The sequence below is a fragment of the Hoplias malabaricus genome, chromosome 18 (genome assembly GCF_029633855.1).
Source record: "Hoplias malabaricus isolate fHopMal1 chromosome 18, fHopMal1.hap1, whole genome shotgun sequence".
Taxonomy (NCBI): Eukaryota; Metazoa; Chordata; class Actinopteri; order Characiformes; family Erythrinidae; genus Hoplias; species Hoplias malabaricus.
Window position 1 is genome coordinate 22,402,771 of NC_089817.1, and position 22,565 is coordinate 22,425,335.

The 22,565-nt window shown below is 39.1% G+C and overlaps 1 protein-coding gene across 1 annotated transcript in view; it reads left to right on the forward strand.

Annotated features, from left to right (window-relative positions):
- auts2a (activator of transcription and developmental regulator AUTS2 a) overlaps positions 1-22,565 on the forward strand; it is a 114,362-nt gene that overhangs the window by 75,462 nt on the left and 16,335 nt on the right. Inside the window, exons 5-8 of the mRNA XM_066650412.1 lie at positions 16,899-17,412; positions 18,348-18,610; positions 19,907-20,118; positions 22,459-22,503. Coding sequence (XP_066506509.1) covers positions 16,899-17,412; positions 18,348-18,610; positions 19,907-20,118; positions 22,459-22,503 — 1,034 coding nt within the window. The remainder of the gene's footprint in view (positions 1-16,898; positions 17,413-18,347; positions 18,611-19,906; positions 20,119-22,458; positions 22,504-22,565) is intronic.

A 22,565-nucleotide genomic window follows, 5' to 3' on the forward strand; every position in this document is an offset into this window, starting at 1 on the left:
TGAGAGAGAGAAACTAATGTCGCTAACGTTAGCTTGACTAAAACTACGGCTTGTTTTGGAATTGCTGGTCACAAGCTAAGGCTTGTTTGCTAAACGCGAGTGTAATATCAATGTTCTAAGAAAACAAATGTTGTTTAACTACCCAGCTAGCAAAATTGTATCGGCCCACACATAGAAAATACATTTGTAACTGGCATTTACAAACATAAAATTGGCAGTGTCATGACTTCCTAAATCCAATTAACATTCAAATACTGTTTTTCAAAACAACTGGTTTTACACACTAACAACTGCCATTTAAATTCAGACTTTTCTTTAAAAATATGCTATGCTATATACTATGATACCAATCACTTAAAATTCACCAATAGGTTTGGAAAAGTATAAAAAAAATAAAAAAAAGGCAGAAATGTGTGTGGAAGTACACATTTGACCTTTATTCATGGCACACATCAGTTTGATCAACAGTTTGCAAGCCTCTGCTGTGTTGTCACACTTTGTCAATACCTCACTGCCCTCAACAATGATGGAAATATCAGCTGTATCCTCATCTCTGGCAGCCTGGACAACAGGGACCTTCAGGACGTGCAGTGTAGTGAAAGAACGCTCAAGTGTAGTGACCTCAGTTGTACTCCTTGTTAAATTCCAGCTCTATAATTAAACATATAGAGATTATGTACATGTTCTGTTTCTCTTCAATATATTTTCTTTAAAAATACTGAATGAAAAACTGTAAACTGCTTATGCATGCAGATTCATTAACTACAGAACTTCAAATGTAAAAGATTATTAGGATATAGTACAAACGATTATGCTACAACTGATGCTAAAGATCTCATCTAAATAAATTAACCTCCTATCTGCTTTTCTCCCTGCCCACCTGCATTATTCACTGCCCCACTAGTTTTCTTACTGCAGTCCATCTTTACATAAAGAAAATTAATAATTAACATGAACTAATTAATTACATAAAGAAAATTAATTAGTTCATGTTCATAGTTAATTTTGAAAAAAATTTCACAGCTTCAAAAATAAACTATTTCACGTTTTTTTTTCCTCTCAGTAACTAGCTTCTACCGTTTTCAATATAACCTCCTTCAACCCACACTGTAAAAAATTTGAGGTGGCCTCAACAAAAAAAAAATGTCAACATTCTGCTCTTAACGTTTTGAGTAAGCAGAACTTATGCAAAAATTTACATTAACTTAAAAAAAAAAGTTTTAGCTCAAGTACCTTCTCAAGTTAAATTGAGTTGCAGCAAATTAGAGTACTTGCTAATTTAAGCTTACATAACTTATAAATGCAAGTTTTGTAAACTCAAACTTTTTTATTTCTCAAGTGCACAAAACAAATTTAAATAGGTTGCATCAATTAATAATTTGCATCTACAGTACTTGTCTATTTAAGTTGACATGACTTACTAATGCAGGTTTAAAAAACTCAAGCCAATTTAGAATTCAAGTACATCAGGACAAGGACAATCATGTTTTGAAGACTCACAGCACATATAAAGTTGAAATTTACACAATTTTCATATATTAATAAAATATTAATTACAGTCCAACAAGGAGTAGAAATGCACTTGACAGGTCACTGATGCCTTCCACGACAACACTTTCCTCAAGCTCAATAGAGAAGTCAATCGCATCTGGGGAAGAACATGGAGCCCCTCCATGATCATCTAGGACAGTCAAGATCGCCACCTTCACTCTACAGTTTAAGGAGTTTTGGCACATGTGTCCAGTGCACCATGCAACTGACTCTTCAGGTTGATGGCAGTTATTCTACGAAACTCACTGCATATCAAGAGAGAGAGAGAGAGAGAGAAGTAAACAATAGAGAATACAGATTATCAGTCATTATGTACAGAGCCTGTACATTTCTAAACACTGGTTCAGTTGATAATAGTTATGCAGGGATCCAGACTAAAACCATCCCGTCATCCCAAGGCCAAAAAAAATCGCCCACAGGAAAATTGCTCTTTTGGGACGCTTTCGTGGCAAGTGTTGGCGATAAAACTTGTTGCCTTTAAACAACATTACTGTGGTTGGACAATGCTGTACACTTCTTGGTTTATAAGTAAATAAGAAAAAAAAAAAGTAAATAAATAAATAATCCAAACAGCTGATGACTTCGCATTATAAGAGTTTTGGAACTGTTCGGGGGAAAAAAAAGTTAAGTATCATTTTAGACAAGTAAACTAGATTGGTTCACACTAGGTTTTGCAGTGTGAAACAATCCTACAAAAACTATAAAAGAAAAATATGCTGAGATGGGCCAGAGTCACAAGTACAGCAAACAAACACACTACTCACCTGACTCTCCAAGAACAGTGTTGGCCATCATTCTCGAACCAGACCAACCAAAGGTTCCTGCTCAACAACCTCCTTCCGCCGCAAAAAAAAAAGGTTCGCTCCAACTCACGTTTGGACCCCTTTTATCCATCTCAGCCCTCATTGCCTTTCTCTCTTCTTCCATTATTTAATGTGTTTGTAATTTATTTACACACACACACATACACACACACATATATACATTTAGCTAAATGTTTTGAGAAACAGACGTTGCTAGGTATAGTTTTAGGTATAGTACTAGTGCTGTTAGACACCTACGAACTTTTTAAAAGCAAAACAAAAAACAAATAGTAGGTCTGAACACTATTTAAGCCTATTCCTAATGTGGAAAAGTAATGAGAAACGTTTTTACCAAACCGATTCATTTCTGTGCATCTGTTGAACCGATTCAGACAATACGGCTATTTTTGTATCTTTTATGGCTTAATCTTGTAATAATATCCTGCTGCCTTCATATAAATGATATCAGACTAAAGGAGCGTTGTTGTAGACAGCTTCCTGAATTTTTCGTTCTACATTAAACAGCTCAGCAAACACTGAGGCTCAATATAACGTTACCTATTCCGGTATATAAGGTGCAGGAACAGAAAAAACAGCCAGCCAACAAGATGCCAACTTAACATTTTCAAAATAGAACTTAAAGAAATCACTTAGGCTTGTTACACATACTAAATGAAACAAACAGCTCATAATCAAACTTTCCATGGCTACCGTCGAGGTGGCAAATTTAGCTAATATAACAATGCCACGACAATTTCCCTCACATATGGCTTTAAGATAAAACTAGAAACGTAACTTTAAAATGCTTTGTGAACTAGTTATTTACCTCAATTTTGAACTTCAAACTTCGAGCCACAACAAAGAGGAGTCAACCGTCCTTCACGCGTATTCCCGAACCTCCCACTGAGCATGCGCATGACTAAAACAGAGCATGCGCAGGTTTATCTTGATCAGCAACTTTTCCAAACAAATTTTCTCAACACATTTTTTATGTTGTGCCTACAGGTTGAGCAGAACAATACATTTCGAGTTAGATGAACTATCACACAATTGAGTTCTATTCCCAACACACTATTTCAAGTATAATCAACTAAATTTGAAGTTAGATTTTTTACAGTGCATTAATCACTAGCCCAAACTAGCCAAACCTGCTACTCCTTAATAAAGGATTAGTGTATGTGGAATTATATATTTAAAACATTACATTACACCAAAAACCAGCACTGAGATTGAGAATGTATTTTAACTTAGCTAGTACTTTAATGTGTTTAAGCAGTTATTTCTTATTTTATTTCTTATACTGAGGTATGCGGTTCTGTGTGACACAAAAACCCACAAAAATGCGCACATCGTCTTGTAAAATACGCCATCAAACCACAATTGTGACTCATGTATGAGCGATTGTCATGTAATTTAAATGTTTTCAATATCAGAGGGAAAAAAAGAGCTAGCTAGAGTTAAACAGGTTAGCTATAAAGTTTGTCATTTGAAAAAAAAAAAAAAACAGTTCAATATTAGGTATGTAATGTATAGCAGTTTATAGAATAACATACGTAACATTAACGATGTTAACTACATTTGGGCGATAGCAAAATACTTATGTACCAGAAAATATAAGGTTAAATTGAAATACTTACGGGATGAAGCTGTTCCCTGAGGCCAGTGAGAGCTGCTCGCGCGCCGCGATCACAGGAAAGAGCGCGAATCTTCATCGTCTTCTTATGTGTTTTTACAGCGGTTCGCTTCTGCCACCTTCTGTTTTTTCATTCAGATTCATTCATTTTAAAGCTGTCGTCTTCAAAAACTTAAATAACAATTTCCTCCCTTCCGCACGGCACTGTCTCCTTATTAACCCTATTTATCATAATCATTTCTGTCGTTCGTGTCCCAGTCATTACATCAATATTCTAAAATATTACAATACAGAGCTTACCTATAACGGTATGACATTTAACAAGTTAAAATAATGATTGTTTTATTTAACATTTATTACATCGTTTTCCAGACAGTTACCAGTATTTTCTTTTATTTTTAGATGTGGGCCACATACGATTAATACGCAGTATTTAATAAAATGCTCTAATCAGTGTAGTGTGCTAATTGCAATGGCAATCGCCTCGCCAGCTGACAGTGCCAACGTGCAGCCGGAACTGGGCCAGATGCAGCGTGCCGCATTCACACCGAGACGGCAGCCAGCCGACAGTGCCGAGCCTGAGCCAGAATCGCCCCAGATCTACCTTGCTAGCTGGATACTCTAGCAGGCTCTAGTAACATTGAGTGAGAGAAAAAGTAGAATTAACTTACTATACATAAATCTCTTTCACACACAGCTCCAACAGGCTTCCTTTTCAGATGCTCATGCAGTGATGTTGTGCTGCCGTGCCATGCGAGATCAGCTGTGCACATTTTGCACCTAACGCTGTTCCTTGAAGACATTAATGTAAAGTGTTCCCATACTTTTGATGACTTGGGTCGTACATTTTTCTCTCTGATTGTGCTAACATTATCCTCTGCTGTGACCTCATTTTTCAAACCCTTCTTCCAAAGTTCGTCACGTGTAGCAACTGTACCTATGTGTATAATAACTTAGACCCAACTAATCGATTATTAAATTAGTTGCAAACTATTTTAACACTCGATTTTAATCGATTTAATCGATTAGATGTTGCAGCCCTAGATGGGAGCGTATGTTGTTTTATAACCTGAACATAGTTCTCTGCATTAATGGTGCCTTTCCAGACATGCAAGCTGCCTATGCCACAAGCACTCATGCAACCCCATACCATCAGTGATGCAGGCTTCTGAACGGAGCGTTGATAACTTGGGTTATCCTTGTCCTCTCTGGTCCGGATGACATGGCGTCCCAGTGTTCCATAAGAACTTCAAATTGTGACTCATCTGACCACAGAACAGTCTTCCATTTTGCCACACTCCATTTTAAAAGACTCCTGGACCAGTGCAAACGTCTGAGCTCGTGGAGCTTGCTTAGAAATGGCTTCCTCTTTGCACTGTAGAGTTTCAGCTGGCAACGGCGGATGGCACCATGGATTGTGTTCACTGACAATGCTTTCTGGAAGTATTCCTGAGCCCATTCTGTTATTTCCTTGACAGTGGCATTCCTGTTTGAGGTGCAGTGACATTTAAGGGCCCGGAGATCACGAGCATCCAGTAGAGTTTTACGGCCTTGACCCTCACGCACAGCAATTGTTCCAGATTCTCTGAATCTTTTGATGATGTTATGCAAGTTTGATGACGATAAATTAAAAGACTTTGCTATTTTATGCTGGGTAACACCATTCTGGAATTGCTGCACTATTTTTCTGCACAACAATGGTGGAATTGGTGATCCTCTTACCATCTTTTCTTCAGAGAGACACTGACACTCTGAGAAGCTCTTTTTATACTCAATCATGTTGTCAATTGACCTAATTAGTGTTAATTGGTCTTCCAGCTGTTCGTTATATGCTCAATTTCCTTTTTCCAGCCACTTATTGCTACTTGTCCCAACTTTTTTGGGATTTGTTGACACTGAAATTTTGAATCAACATATTTTTCCTTTAAAATGTTACATTTACTCAGATTAAACTTTTGATCTGTCATCTATGTTCTATTACAAATAAAATATTGATATTTGCCATCTCCACATCATTGCATTCAGTTTTTATTCACAATTTGTTAAGTGTCCCAACTTTTTGGAATCTGGTTTGGCACAAACAGCATTAAATTTGCATAAGTCCTTGGATGTTGACAGTGTCCCCAAGTATATTTTGTCTGGCGAGATGCTCCAGGAGCATATGGTGTAAGGGCCACTGAGGCAAGCTATTCAGTCCTTGTGTTCGTATTCTCAGCAGTATGTCAAGCTTGTTCATTGTGGGTGTCTGGGTTATGTCTTGCCTTCACTCCTGTTCCTGACATTCACAGACAAGTAGGCAAGGCATGAACTGCGACAGGAGGGCTTCTGTCATTTGGAGGTGTCATCTCTGTTATTTGCAGATATTGTCTTTCTGGCTTCTTCATATGAAAGCTTTCAGCATGCATTTGAGGGGTTAGCAGCTGAGTGAAACAGTTGGTATGAAGATCAGTACATCTAACTCCTGGAAAAAGATGACTTGTTCTCTCCAGGTATGGGGTAAGAGCCTATGCCAAGTTGAAGAGTTTAAGTGTCTTGTTTACAAGTGTTGAGAAGAGGGTCATCATGAGATTGCCCATAAATAGCTGCAGTAATGCAGGAGTTGGACTGGATTATTAGTGGTGAAGAGGGAGCTAAACCCAAAGCAAAGATATTAATTTACCAGTCTATATACGTCCCTGCCCTTAACTATATTCATGAGTAGTGGATAAGGCAGCCTTCATGTCTGTGCTAGTTTTCTGGCTCTCTTTTTATTTATTCTGTTCTGTTAAGGCTGTCAGAACTTTAGAATATTCAAATCTATGGCATGGTTTTATGCCAAGATGAACAACTGTTCATCCTGTCTAATCTGATGCTGGAGTAAGATTGTCTGGATAGAGGTGTCCCTACCTGCCTGGAGGCTCTAGTGTTCAGCAGCTTGATGGATTACATCTCCAAGGAGATGATGCAAAAATCATCTGGGGCCTTTTATACATGATGTGTTCACATAGATGCGGGTCTGAAATTTGCTCACACAATCTACACAAAAGCTAAGATTTATAAAAAAAATACTCTACAGCATGTTTACAGAAGCTTTGTCAGCTGTGGCCTGAAGATTAGAGGACCGGGCTTGTTGCCGGTTCAATCCCAAAGACTGGTGGGAACACCCATGGCTGAAGTGCCCCTCAGAGCAAGGCACTGAACACACAATTCCTCCCCAAGCACAGCGGATGGCTGCCCCCGCACTGCCACAGACAGGTTAAATGCGGAAGACGCATTTTGTTGTACAGTGACAAATAATTGCCCATTATCATTATTATTAAAAAGAACCATTATATGCAAAGAGTCATCAGCAGCATTTATAGAGAGAGGGAAATGACAGTGCCTTTGGTACAGAAAGTAATTACAGCAAAATATGCAAATTAGCATTCTCACACAAAGTCCATATTAAATAATGCCGCTCCATAGTAGCTGCATATAGACTACTTCTTTTGGCTCATGTTTTTTCATGTTCAAGAGTCAATGAGCGTATTTACAAACAATATGTTTTTTCTGAACTCAGATTTCAGTCTTGAGAACTTCTACCTCACATTCTGTGACAATCCTCTTATTTGCTTTTCACTCTGCAATTGTCCCCCATTTTTCACACCAAAATCTATTGGTCTGTTTATCATGAAAGTCTCATACATTGTGAAGGACATCTGTTCTGTTCAAATGATGTAAAAAAAATGGAGATACATGTTTTTCTTAAGACAATAACAATATTGAGTTACCAGTTTGCATTAAACATATATATTTTTGGGTGGTAATATGGCATGATATGCAGCTCATTCACCTGAGCAAATTTTTTTATAAACAAGAAAAACTACAGGTGTGAATTCCTAAGGTTTTATAAATCCTGTTATGTTTGGGGGGTGGGGGTTGTGTGCATGAATGGTCAGTAAAATATTTGGAATCAGTACATTTTGAAATATTACCAAATTTGTTTATATAAAAACAAAATAAAACAAAACATATGATGAATTATTGATTAACCAAAAGAAATGGAAACAAATTCATTGTCAGGAAAAACAAAATCACAAAGGCTGTAATGAAATACAGAGTAATCAGTGGTTGTTTGGTCTTTGTTCATCTACAAGAAACACGCATCTGTACTGAACTGTCATTACCAACAATATATGCAAAAGATTAAGAATTTCTATAAACAAGTGCAAGCTGTTATTGACCAAAAGTGCAAACTGATACCGAGAAAAAGAAATGGCCAGTTAGTTGGAAAATAGAACATAAAAGTGTTTAGAGAAGCCCCAAAAATTATTTTATTGCATGGAAAACATGACAGAGCACTGGAAGAACTAGGGAAATACATCAACAAAGACTTGATTGAAGATTATAAGACTACCTGGCAATTGAAGCAAAAAGAATTAAGGCCAAAATGATGTCAAAAAACGTATCAGGGTACCAATAATATCAGGGTAGGACACGGTTTTCTTAAAATTACACAAGCTAAAGAAGAACTTCAAACTCTGTACCTGAATGTTGAAAAATGCTTAAAATTCATGCCCAGTAATAGGGGTGTGCGATATCACGATATCAGATCATAAACGATAAGAATTTGTCCACTATAAACTTTCACAGGAAGATTGTAGGATCGTGCTAATGCAGAAACAGTCCTCAGAAGGTCTTATAAGTTGTTTACATACTGTGTACATATTACACATCAGTTGAATGGGCAGACTCTCGGGAAAACGATAATGTAAGCCACTACTCTAAAATGTGCGACTACTGACTTAAAACCAAAAGAAATTGTTATTCCATACATGAGATATTTTCCTCACAAAAAAAAAAATCTGGTGCCATGAAGCCCGAACAGCCTACAAACACACACAAAGGATACCAGCGCTTGCGTAAGTTATCCCCTTCAAATCAAGACCAAATTTGAGCCTTTCCGTCAATCCTATCGTATCCAAACGTTAGTAATCTTCATGTGTTTTCCAAAACACACACCCGGATGGACTGTTTATTGTTGCTGGAGATTTTAATCATGCAAATCTCAAGAAAGTGTTCCCTAAATTCCACCAGTATGTGAACTTTGCTACGAGAGGAGCGAACATACTGGATCTTGTTTACACAAACGTTCCAGATGCGTACAGAGCAGAGCCCCGCCCCCACCTCGGACACTCAGATCACATGTCTGTTATGCTAATTCCTGCATACAGACCCATCATCAGGCGATCGAAACCTATCCTGAAAGAGGTGAAAATCTGGCCATCAGAAGCAATCTCTACTCTTCAGGACTGTTTCAAGTGCACTGACTGGGACATGTTTAGAGAAGCTGCAACTTACAGCAACACAATAAACCTGGAGGAGTACGCATCATCAGTGACCAGCTACATAGAGAAGTGCATCGATGATGTGACCATCTCCAAGACCATCACCATCCGCTCCAACCAGAACTTGTTTGTGACAGAGATGCTTCCCTACCAGACGTGCTGAACCATTTCTACGCACAGTTTGAGGCACAGAACAATGTAACGGCGAGAAAGTCCACCCCTTCTCCCAGCGACCAGGTGCTGTCTTTTACTGTAGCCGATGTGAGGAAAACTCTATGCAGAGTCGACCCGCGGAAAGCTGCTGGACCAGACAACATTCCTGGCAGAGTGCTCAGAGAATGTGCAGACCAGCTTGCTGATGTCCTCACTGATATCTTCAACATCTCTCTTAGCAGCGCCGTTGTTTCAACATGCTTCAAGAACACCACCGTCATCCCGGTGCCTAAGAATTCTTCTGTGTCCTGCCTCAATGACTATCGTCCCGTTGCACTCACACCGGTCATCACAAAGTGCTTCGAGAGGCTCGTCATGAGGCACATCAAAACCCTACTTCCCCCCACACTGGATCCTCTACAGTTCGCGTATCGTCCTAACCGTTCAACGGACGATACCATATCCACCACGCTGCACCTGGTACTCACCCACCTGGACAAGAAAGACACATATGCCCGAATGCTGTTCATAGACTTCAGCCCAGCATTCAACACCATCATTCCTCAGCATCTGATCGGGAAGCTGAATATACTGGGCCTCAACACTTCTCTCTGCAACTGGATCCTGGACTTCCTGACTGGGAGACCTCAGTCAGTCCGGATCGGTAGGAGCACCTCCAGCACCATCACACTGAACACTGGAGCCCCCCAGGCCTGCGTGCTCAGTCCACTGCTGTTCACATTGCTGACCCATGACTGTGCAGCGATGCACAGCTCAAATCATATAATCAAGTTTGCTGATGACACGACTGCGGTGGGTCTCATCAGTAAGAACGACGAGTCAGCATACAGAGAGGAGGTGCAGCGGCTAACTGACTGGTGTGAAGTCAACAACCGGTCTCTGAACGTGGACAAAACCAAAGAGATGGTTGTAGACTTCAGAAAAACAAGGGGTGAGCACTCGCCGCTGAACATCGACAACTCTGCTGTGGAGATTGTCAGGAATACCAAATTCCTTGGTGTTCACCTAGCGGATGATCTCACCTGGTCCACTAACACCAGTAACATCAAAAAGAAAGCCCAGCAACGCCTCTACTTCCTGCGAAGGCTGAAGAAGGCTCATCTCCCCCCTCCAATTCTCACCACTTTCTACAGAGGAGTCATCAAGAGCATCATGACCAGCTGCATCTCTGTCTGGTTTGGAAACTGCACTGGGGCAGATCGCAAGTCCCTCCAGCGGATCGTGAGGACAGCTGAGAAGATTATTGGTGTGTCTCTTTCCTCCATCACAGACATCTACACCACTCGCTGCACCCGCAAAGCACTCAGCATTGTGGGAGATCACACACACCCTTCACACACACTATTCAACCTACTGCCGTCTGGAAAAAGGTATCGAAGCATTCGAGCCCTCACATCCAGACTCCGTAACAGCTTCTTCCCACATGCTATCAGACTCCTGAACAACTAGAGACTGAGACTGGACTGAAGAAGCACACACACACACACACTTCACACAAACACTGGTCTGTTGGACTGTAAATGAATGTACTGTTTTCACATATCCGGTTTACATCATGTTTACATCCAGTTACCGTTTACAGTACAAATACACTTTAAATTGCAGTGTCTCTCTCCTTCACCCCCTCCGTACTTATGGTTTTTGCCTTGTCTTGTATTACATTGTATTGTATTGTACTGTAGGGACATTGTTTTGTATTTTTCTTAGCCATATCTTTTGCACTTTAATGTGTATGCACTGTTTTATGTTGCACTAGATTTGTACTAGTAGCACTTCAATGTTGTGTATTGTTTTGTGTTCTATGTCCTTTGCACTTTAATGCATGTGCACTGTTTCATGTTGCACTAGCTTTACACTAGTCGCACTTTAATGTTGTGTATTGTCTTATGTAGCACCTTGGTCCTGGAGGAACGCTATTTCGTTTCACTGTGTACTGTAAAGACTGTATACTGCTGAAATGACAATAAACTTCTTGAACTTGAACTTGTTTGTGTAAAAGAAAAAAAAACAGTTCAAAATAAAGTACAACACATAAAAAAATATGTGGATCTCTGCTATGGCCATATAGCTTGGGCTCTCAGCTTTAACGAAACGTCAATCAAGTTTGTAGACCAATCAGAGGCGATGCTCAGCCAAGGAGGTGGGGAAGCAACCATGCACCACGAGAGACGACACAGCAAACGCGCACTGTGAGACAACACAGTTTTATATGGCAACAGCAATCGAAATAAACAACAATCAAAACAATAAATAGGTTTCCAAAGCTTAGATCCCTTTCACTGTCTACCTTTTCCCTACTGAGACCATTTAAACACAGGAGGGTAGTGAGTGAGGTGGAGAGGCTAGGGTCTTTCAATATTCCACAGGAAGATTTCCCAAATAATTTTAGAAAAGCTCCTGAATGTTAATGTTTTGTTGTTTTGATCATATTCTGAGCACTAAAGATTCATTTCAATATCTTTGAAATCTAAAATACCTGGAGTGACACCAGCATGAAAAATATTGTGATAAATTCAAGATTTTGTTCCTGCGAAAAAATAATTATGATATTGTATTTTTGTCATATCACCCACCCCTACCCAGTAATGAGGGGGAGATCAATAACAGCTGCAAAGAATACAAAGCATCATTATAAGAAAGCCTATGCAATTGATGACATTCCCATTGAATTACAGCAGTAGTCAGATGCAGATGTTTCAATACTAACAATGCTCTGCCAAGAAGTCTGGAATATAGCACAGTGACCAACATATTGGAAAAGATCTGTGTTTATATATGCATTAAAGAAAGGTAATCCAACTCACTGAGGTAATTACAGCACAATCACCCTGCATGCCAACAAAATATCCCTTAAGGTCCTTCAGTGGAGACTGCAGCTGAAGCTGGACCTGCTGGAAGAGCAAACAAACCTCAGGAAATGGCAAAGGATGAAGGATATTATCATAAATGTAATTTAGATTTTAGAATGGCCAAGAAAATAGCAAACTGATATCTATTGGTGCTTTGTCAACTACAGCCGGACATCCAGGTCACGTTCCCAGAAACATCTTGTCAAGAGGGTGTCATTCACTTGAACCAATCCCAAGCCATGACACAGGTATGCTGAGGGGTGCTATCGCTATCAACCTGGCATTGTCCACAACATCAACCACATGAATTCCAAACAAGGGAATGGCCAGAGATAGAACATGGGGTTAAAACAATGTGAAAAACAAAGAGAGAGAAACACTGTCCAGTATTTGTTCATAATGAGCTCTTTTTTAAACATTTACAAGATGCTGCTGAAGTTGATTGAATTTCCAGATTCACTAGACGGAGATTAACTCCAAGCGTTCAGGCAAATAACACTGCCCCTCTCACTCTGCCCCTTGGATTTTGAACCCAGTCTTTGTCATGCCCAGCAAACCTAGAAGCAACAGTTTGAATGGAACAAGAAGGAAGGAAGTAAATTAAACTTTGCAATTTTGATATAGCCTTGCGCCCAATGATTCCAGGTAGGCTCTGGACCCACCGCGACCCTGAACTGGATAAGCGGTTATAGATAATGAATGAATTTTGATATAAAATAAAGACTTTGTATATAACAGTCTAACAACCTCAAACTTTGGTCTTATTGTTCACATCATATGGATGTGAGAGATGGGCAGTGAAATATTTGGCGAATATTCGAATACATTAAAAAATCTGTTTCCTACCCCTATTTTAATATCCCTTTCTCCGCGCTCAAAGTGTGACTTAGCTTGCTAACCTACTAACTAAGGGCACAGAGTATACACAATTTAACCAGTTTGAGGGGAGGTGCTCTAATTTCAGACACAAAGCTGACTAAATGAATGGTGGCATCGTCTCGCTTTGTTATAAGTGTATTGTTTTAGCATGTTAGGCTGTTTTATATGACTAAGTTTTTGGCTTCATTAGCACAAACTTTTATGTTGATAAGCCTGAATATGGGTGGAGTGAGGAGAGCAATGTGTTTACTGCTGGAGCCTGAATGTGGTGGAGCGTTGCTTTTATTGATAATCACATTTATCCATAGATATCCGAATCTCAAAATTAGAAACCGAATACATACCCAATGAACAAATATCTGAATACCCGAATATTTGGGGCCAGCCCTATTGTTCAGAAAATCAGCTCTCAGCGCCTGCTGTAAAATTAAAACTGCACTATTTACACCCAGCATGGCTCTGATATCTGAGTTGTTCGCTAACTCGTGCATACACAGTGCCACTAAGAGCACAGAGTGTACACAAATAAACCAGAGCTTCTTTGAGGTGTAAAGCTGAAAAAAATGAACTGTAGCTTTGCCATGCTTCATTGTAAGTGGGTTGCTGTAGCATATCAGAAAAAAAGGAATATCCAAATCTCAAAATTATAAACCATTTACCTACCCAACGAACAAATATCCATATATTTGGCTCCAGCCGTACTTGATATATTGCAAGACAATTATTTTACTATACATCATGGTATCTGTGTAAATGTAGAGAGTAACATACTCCGAAATAAGAAAATACCAGGAATTATATATTTTTGGTCAGTTTGACAATATGAAACAGAATTATGTGCAAAGCTTATCTTGCCTTGCAAGTGTGTGATAATTCCAGTGTTGTAAAACAGCCATAAAGTATCATAAATTGGAAAACTTCTGCCATTAACATGTCTTGGTATAATTTGATTAGTGCCCCCATGTGGAGTAATGAAGCATTGACTCTAGTAAGTCAAACTGAAGGACATGTCTCGGGGAGTTTAGAGGGCCTGAGTTTCAGTAAAATTATTGATATTTGATGCCATGTATTGCACGTAACAAAAATTATACAATATATCACTGTCTAAATGTTTTGTCCCAGCCTTAATTATTACAGCAAATCAAAATCACTTTCGAGTTTTAGCCATTGGAGGGAGACCAGATACTTTTTAAGACAACTATGCAAAGAGTTGCCATGAGTTGATGCCGGCTTAACAGCACCTAACAGCAGCAAGTGAACAGCCAACTTAAATAATTTCTGTATGAAAACTCTGCCTTGTTAATAACCATTCTGTCTTTAGACAAAGACACAGCACCATCTCTGCTACATTATTGGTTTATATTTATCTCTACATGGCCATAGACAGCAAGAAGCACTGTGCCTCCATTAATATTGATCTAACACAAGCTATCAACACTGTTAACCACGCACTTGTTCTAAGACACTTGAAAACTAATTGGCTTTAACATTGAATCAATGAAATGGGCTCAGAATAATCTTGGACATTCAACAATGTGGCGCACTCAGTAACCACAAATCAGATTTAATACCTGGGTCATGCAACACACATAAAAGGGAGGTGAAAGTAAGTGCAGAGGTGTTCATTTCAATAAACAGTACTCACAACAGAAAACCAACTAAAGAGGATAGAGACTCACTATACTGAGACACCTTAACGCACACTAGAAACAGAGAACTAAGACAAAATAAAAGGAGGAATTCTGTATATAACAAACAGGAATATGAATACACAAATGACACATAACTAGAAACCAAATTATAGGAGTAAAGGAGAAATACAAGGCCTATAGGACATATGGAAACACGGGTGTGAGTAACTAGGTCAAAGGGCGTGGCTACACAAGGACAAGACAGTACATGGGGAAAAAAAGGAAACAGGACCAGAGACAAACAAAGCAACAAGGCATGATCTCGTAATAACCTGTATCCCAAGGAGTCCCACAAGGCTCAATCCTTGGACCAGTTTTATTTAATATATTTAACTGATCTTGCAACCTCCGCCTCAGACTGCAAAGTGCACTTGTAAACAGATGACACAGTTTCATGAATCTGCTTATGCAACATTATAAATATTCCACTGATCATTTTACACCCAGCAGACTGCTCTTTAGAAACACAAAGTTGAAGTTTTCGCTGTCTTCAAGATTTACAAATACTGATTTAAATTCTGTTAACGTTACTACCCTGACTGGATTGAGTCACACTGGCACATGGCTTGATCAGAAACACTCACTATAAATGACATGGTCATATTTTTCTTCTAAATCAGAAGAAGCAAAGAAACAGAAAACTAAGTGCTAGCAAATTTTAAAACCTCTAAGTTTTGATAAAACTTGGCAGAACATCTTACTAAACTCATTTCCAGCACCCTGAGGAAGAAACCAATTTCACCAAATGAAAAACAGCTGTAACTGAATAATATCTTACTTTGAAGTAATGCCAAGCTTTAAGCTGTTTTTCAGTCCTTGTAATATTCCATTTGAAAACCTCCAAGGCATTGTTAAAGCTTAGAATGAACAATTTCCAGCAGCCAGAATAGGGAGGAGCACTAAAATGTTACCGCTATCACCCATTGAATAGCAGCATATTAACTAAATAATATTTTACTTTGTATTAATGCGTACTATAACTCCTTGGGATATCCATTCTAGCAGTTATTTTTAACCTCAAAGGAGTTACTAAATCCTAGGATAACATTTATCATAAGAATCAGAAATTGAACATACAAACAAATAAATAAATACATGAAATTAAAACTTAAATTTTTAAGTGCAGTAATGATATTGCAAAACTTTAAATATAATGTAAATATATATATATATTTTTTTTTAATTAGAAGAAAAAGAAATTAGAAATTTAAAGACATAAAGGCAAGATGAGCAGTGCTAAGCAAAGTCTCAGAAGAACAGGAAATGTTTTAGCCTAGATTGGAAGATTTTCCAATATTTGAGGAAAAGTGTGGACCGCTTTTGTGTACTACTTGCTGACCAGTTCCAAATGATATCTGGGCCATTTGTACTGTTTTTCAAACAGTAACTCGCACACTGTACACACAGACTCACACACATATTCATTCATTCATTCATTACCTTTAAAAGGCATTATCCAGTTCAGGGTCGTGGTGGGTCCAGAGCCTACCTGGAATCATTGGGCGCAAGGCATGAACACACCGTGGAGGGGGTGCCAGTCCTTCACAGGGCTCACACACATATTAACAGTCACAATACACATACCTTAGTGACCACCTTGGATACAGAAGTTGAAACTTTCTACACTTTACACTTTACACATCTACAATTTACAAGACTTTATCCTTTATCCACAGAGTAAAGTCAGATTCAGATTGTGTGAGAATGGAGCCGCTAATGTCCCAGAAAATTCTCCTGCATGCTCTGCACAGGCGCAACGTAAAACATGCAGCACGTTTCCTGCTGTGAGAATGCCTCTGACACAGAAAATCTGTTTGGTGCTGCATGTGTGAAAGGTGCACTTCCAGACATATTCAGACCTGATACTCTGGAGTTTCTCGGGAATTCAAGGAGCTGCAGTTTCTGCAGGAACTACATTTTCATTTTCTAGTTCTATTTGTGCCTTTATTTGCTTGCTTCCTTCTGGTTTTCATTCTCTGTCTCTTCCTTCTCTTGTTCTCTCTGTGTTCCAGATTTTGGCATTCATAAGCTTACCACCAATGCAAGCCAGGAGCTGCAAGGCCTGGTTGCGCCCAAAGTGTCAGGCCTAGAGCGTAGCCAGGAGAAAATTCAGGGCAGTTCCCTGGCAACCCCCTATACTGTGGGGCTTTCTGCCCAGCCCAAGCTACATCACCTCCCGCACCTACAACACCCTTCTGTCAGCCAAGCCCTCCTGCCCTTACACAGACCTGTCAACCCTGTTCAAGCTGAGCTCTCACAACCAGAGCACTCACTTAAACACCCCTCACCTCCTGCTAATCTGACTCTCACACTTGGGGTCCAGGCCTCACAGGCCCCTCTTACTAGGCCCCGGCACCTGTCCGGGCCTCCTGCTCACTACAGACTCCCCCCGAATCCAGGATTACACCACCATCCAGCCTCACCTGCATTACCCAATCAACAGAACCGCACTCAGCTAATCCAGTATCAGTCACCTTCAAGGTGCCACCCACGTCCACTTTCTGCCTGCAACTTTAATGGTGTGAGGTGAGTGTAAAATTAAATTGGAGCTAAATAGCGTGAATGCTATAAAGTAGGCATTATAAATTATGTTACTGTTTATGGTGCAAATCCATCCATAACAGGGTGCATCAAATAACAGCATACAGGTATAATTATTTATGCTCAGCATGTCTATAAATAATATGACATAATAAGTTGGCCCCTAGGCTTAGAAGCTGAGTTGTGTGAAAAGCTGTCGCTATAATACAGTGGGGAAAAAAATTAAAGTAACTGTGGGGTTACTAGAATAATCTTTGACTGTAATGCTGTTTGTTTGCTTCAGCCAATAAGTGATAAGATGATTTCTGGCTACTTATATTCTTAATTACAAATTTCATGCTCATTTTTCCAATTATATATTAATTATATAAATTATATATAAATTATGTATAAATTCTTTGTTATAATAAATTGCTAATGTAAATATAAATTACTGTAGTGAATTAAATATTTTATGAATAATATATACCATATTTCAGAATCTCCACAATTTCATAAAAATAATAAACAACTTGAAGAAACAGATAAATTTTGACTTATATGTCACTTGAAACAAAACAGTGACAGATTTCAATACTGATAAATACTGCATTGTTAGTGTCGAAAAGCCAACATTGCTGTAATGATTAACAAACAATATATTGCTCTGTCCAGTATATTGTTTTCTTGATTTGACAAAACCACATATATTGGAGTGTTTGTAATGCCAAAGATTACAATCGAGTTACAACTTTGAGAATATTGCTAACAATATGTAGTTTGGTTTCTACCCATTTATGTGTACTACTTTCTAATACACAAATGTTGTTATAACCAATATTAGGGTTTATTTATATTTACAATCAAAATCAAATTACCATCCAATAAGTTTGTCTTATTTGTTTAGCCTTAGCTGTGGTAACACTGTATCTCTTTCACAGTAGCCGGAGTAGTACACCAGGGAAGCCTTCTACCCCTCATCTCCCACAGCACCAAGCTGTTCCCCCTGGGCAATCATCACCCTTTTCCCTGCCCCTGCCAGCCAACCTCAGGGCACCCCACTCCTTCCCCCCTTCCCTGCATCCCACAACACATTCTCATCACCCCAATATGTTTGCCCCTCCTGCTGCTTTGCCTCCTCCGCCTCCACTGACCTCAAACACACTGCCAGTTCCTGGACACCCAGTTGGAAGTACTTACTCAGGTATAACAGCTGCCACCCTCCACATAATTGTCTTTATTAATTTTTCAACTTTGCCTATTAGGTAGGCAAGCATGTGGACCTCAGTGATGTAATAACTTGCCCAGTAATGAATGAGGGGAAAAAGTAGGAGAAATTGATCCAAAACTATATTCAACTTTAAATATGGCTTTTCTCATGAGGAGTGGTACAGATATATACATATATATATTAAAACATATAAATATATATATTTAAATTCTTTGCAATCTTGCATTGGAAAAAAAAAATTTTGAACACTTTGACAATTCTCTCCCAAAGTGCTGAGCCAAGATCTGTTTTTGTTGGTAAAGATTGAGCCTTTGATTGATGTTTCTTATATACCCCATCATAATATCCTCACCTGTTACCTCTCTGAGTGTTACAGGCAACAAATGCAAAATTTGTTTTTATTTACAAATTATAATTTTGGGTAATTGTTTTTTTTTTATTGTTTTGTTTTGTTTTCCCTTTTTTTAATAAACCCCCTAAAGCTAACTGTCATTTGTTTGTTTCAAATCCATTATGGTTATGCACAGAAACACCACCAGTGTACAACACCTGAATGATGCAATGGCAGCCACACATTAGCCATTAGATATGAGGTAATTTAAGTGGTCAGTGATTTTACCAAGATTAGCAATTCTCAAGGTTTCATGCAAAAGTGCGTAATGAAAGTGAAAATGTTAAAACATACACATGTTTGATAATAGAGCACATTATCAGTATACTGTAAACATAGATTATACAGTGTTCCTGCAGTAAAGAGATTCATTTCTGAGTCTTAATATATTTGGGAGGAAATATTTCTGTCTGCAACTGAATGCGCTTCTTGTTTTTCAGCTGTTGTATGCAGGGAAAGTGATGTATTGTTCATTATTTCAGGCAATTTATTGAGAAGTCAGCCTTCCTAATCATTTTTTCCCATTTTTCAGAGCACTTTTGTTGATGCCTGGCCAAATAACAGCATAGAATATGGCACTTGCATTAATACACTGGTCCTGTACAATATGCAATATTGTAATATGCAGTGTTAATGGATTCATTCGTGGTCTGGAAAGCAATTTGAGCAGCAATTGTGTAAAACTGATAATCACTTAATCACTAAATATTGTTTGCTAAGGGTTTCTTGTGAGGTTAAAATTATTTGTTTGATTTATTGCTTTGAGACCATATGGGTCATCTAAATGAAAGAACTGCCTTTTAGAATGTTCACTTGTTTCCTTAAAACAGGGCTTATTTTACTTTGCTCTTTTTTTCCCCCTTTTCTATTCCATACAGAGCAAGACCTTCTCCGGCAGGAATTGAACACACGTTTTCTGGCTTCTCAAAGTGCAGACCGTGGTGCATCCCTGGGCCCTCCACCATATCTACGCACTGAATTCCACCAACACCAGCATCAGCATCAACACCAGCACACACATCAACACACACATCAACACACCTTTACACCTTTCCCCCACGCCATCATGCCCACGCCTGCACCACCCATGGTGCGTACCCCAGCTCCAAATGTGAGGATAAGTAGGACACAACTTTAAGAAAATATCTGTCATGGTACTCATTGGTGGGATTTGGGGTGGGAGTTGACAAATAGATAATTAAAATTGTGATAAAATTGTAGGGCGCCACGGTGGCGCAGCAGGTAGGTTGTGGAGGTTGTGGGTTCGATTCCCGCTCCGGGTGACTGTCAGTGAGGAGTTGTTGTGTTCTCCCCGTGTCCGCGTGGGTTTCCTCCGGGTGCTCCGGTTTCCTCCCACAGTCCAAAAACACACGTTACAGGTGGATTGGCGACTCAAAAGTGTCCGTAGGTGTGAGTGTGTGAGTGAATGTGTGTGTATATCTGTCTGGCCCTGTGAAGGACTGGCACCCCCTCCAGGGTGTATTCCCGCCTTGTGCCCAATGATTCCAGGTAGGCTCTGGACCCACCGCGAACCTGAATTGAATAAGTGGTTTACAGATAATGAATGAATGATAAAATTGTGTAATAGGCACTGGGATTGGAAAAAACATGCAGTAGAGAATGGTATCATGGAAGTGTTTATGTATATTGCTTTTATTTCCTATTGACATATTAGATGTTTGGGTAAAACAAGAATCAGGAACGGAACCAGTCCCTTGATGGAAAAGCTCTAAAACAGAACCTCAGAGTTTATGGCTGGACTATAAAAGTACCCGTTTCCAGGGACCAGGTCTTAAAACCAAAAGAGCCCAGCCAGATCAAGTCACATAGGGTCCATGAAGTGGAAAAGCACCATTTGGGATGTTTTCCATGGCCAAGTGAATATACCAGTTCCCAGATGCAGGGACGGCTTCCTGTGCCCTTTTTTATAGTGTATGTGTCACAGTAGTAAACAAAACATTTCTATGTTGCAGTGACACCTGGGACAGTAGACAGCTGGCAGAGCTCATGAAAGATATTCGTGACCCCAAATTGCCCCACACCAGTGCTCAGCTCTTGGGTCTATAGGCCATGAGGAAACAACATCTGCCACAATTGATCTACCAGGTGTCACCTCATCCGAACTGTGGCTCTCCAAAGGGAGAGATTTGATTTCACAGTTAGCCCGTTCTGGCCCTTGCCCTTTTATTATTCAGTCCAGTACTTGGCTTAGCTCTCTTTCTGTGCAAGCTGACACACCTCTGGGCTGAATGCGCACAGCTGGTCAACGGCAGCTTCAGCAGAACTGTCCATGGTCCATTTAGCTTTCTCCTCTTAGCTTCTTCAAGGAATGGGGATGTGATAGCTGCCCCATGCATTACAGCCCTTTTTTCTCTGTGTTCGTAAAATCCACTACAAAAGCATATTTGATCAGCAAATAAATAATGCAATTTCTTTCAGCATTTTTGCTGATGGTCTAAACTGAACAAGAAAGAAAATGAAATATCTTAAAAACACCACTTGCATAATGGTTTCTCTTACTTTTCAGTGGGATATTCAAATGGGGTTTATTCTTTGTTTGGACCTGCTTAATTTTAACTGTGATGCTATTTGGCTGTGGCATACTGAGTTTAGTAATATTTGCAATGGGATTTTAACTAATTTCAGCATTTTCAGCACTGCAAAGTTATGTTTATTTCTTGAACGTACTATATTTATTGTAATATCGTGATTTTAATATTTTGATACTCACCACTTAATAATAATGCTCCTATCTGTCCTTACTAATGCTTATATATGTATATATTGACTGTTTTACCCTGTACATCTTTTACAGTTATTGTATGACACTGAATTATAGGAATAATAATTAATTGCTGCCAAAAATGGATCATGCTCTTTGTGCAGTTAATTCACATTTGGCAGGACTGGGTGCCAAGCAGTTTGTTTAGGCTCCAACCAGGCCTTGAGAACATAATGAGAGTTTATTTGAGGAGGTTTTGATTGGGGCAGGCAGCTGGGATGATTATTGTGTACACACACAGTCACATGCATCCCTGCAGCCAATTCTTAACCCACACAGAGTCCTCCTAGCTTACATTAAGTGGACTCAGAGGATTTTCAAGAGGCTTTTGAATTTCACAATTCTGAAAGGCCACTGAGACCTATTTGCTCATGGCTGTATAAAGGTTTAGTATGAGTAAATAGTATGAGTAAAGTAATGTCCCTCAATCCACTTTAAACAAGCTGTGTATGTGGCTTTTTTGGTTTTGCTGTGCATACTCTCATCCTCATGGTCATACACTTTAATGAGATTGGTATTACCCATATGAGTCTAATTAGCTAAAGTGGTCTAGGCACATTTATTCACTTTAATATTTTATGTACTTTTTTAATTAAATACAAACTCCTTTCTAACATCTAATATTCCATTATTTTCTTCTCTCTACAGTTTGATAAATACCCTACAAAAGTGGACCCCTTCTACAGACAGAGTGTAAGTGGCAGCATGATTTTACTTTGTAGTAGTAGAGCATTCGCATGCTCACATTCACAGGA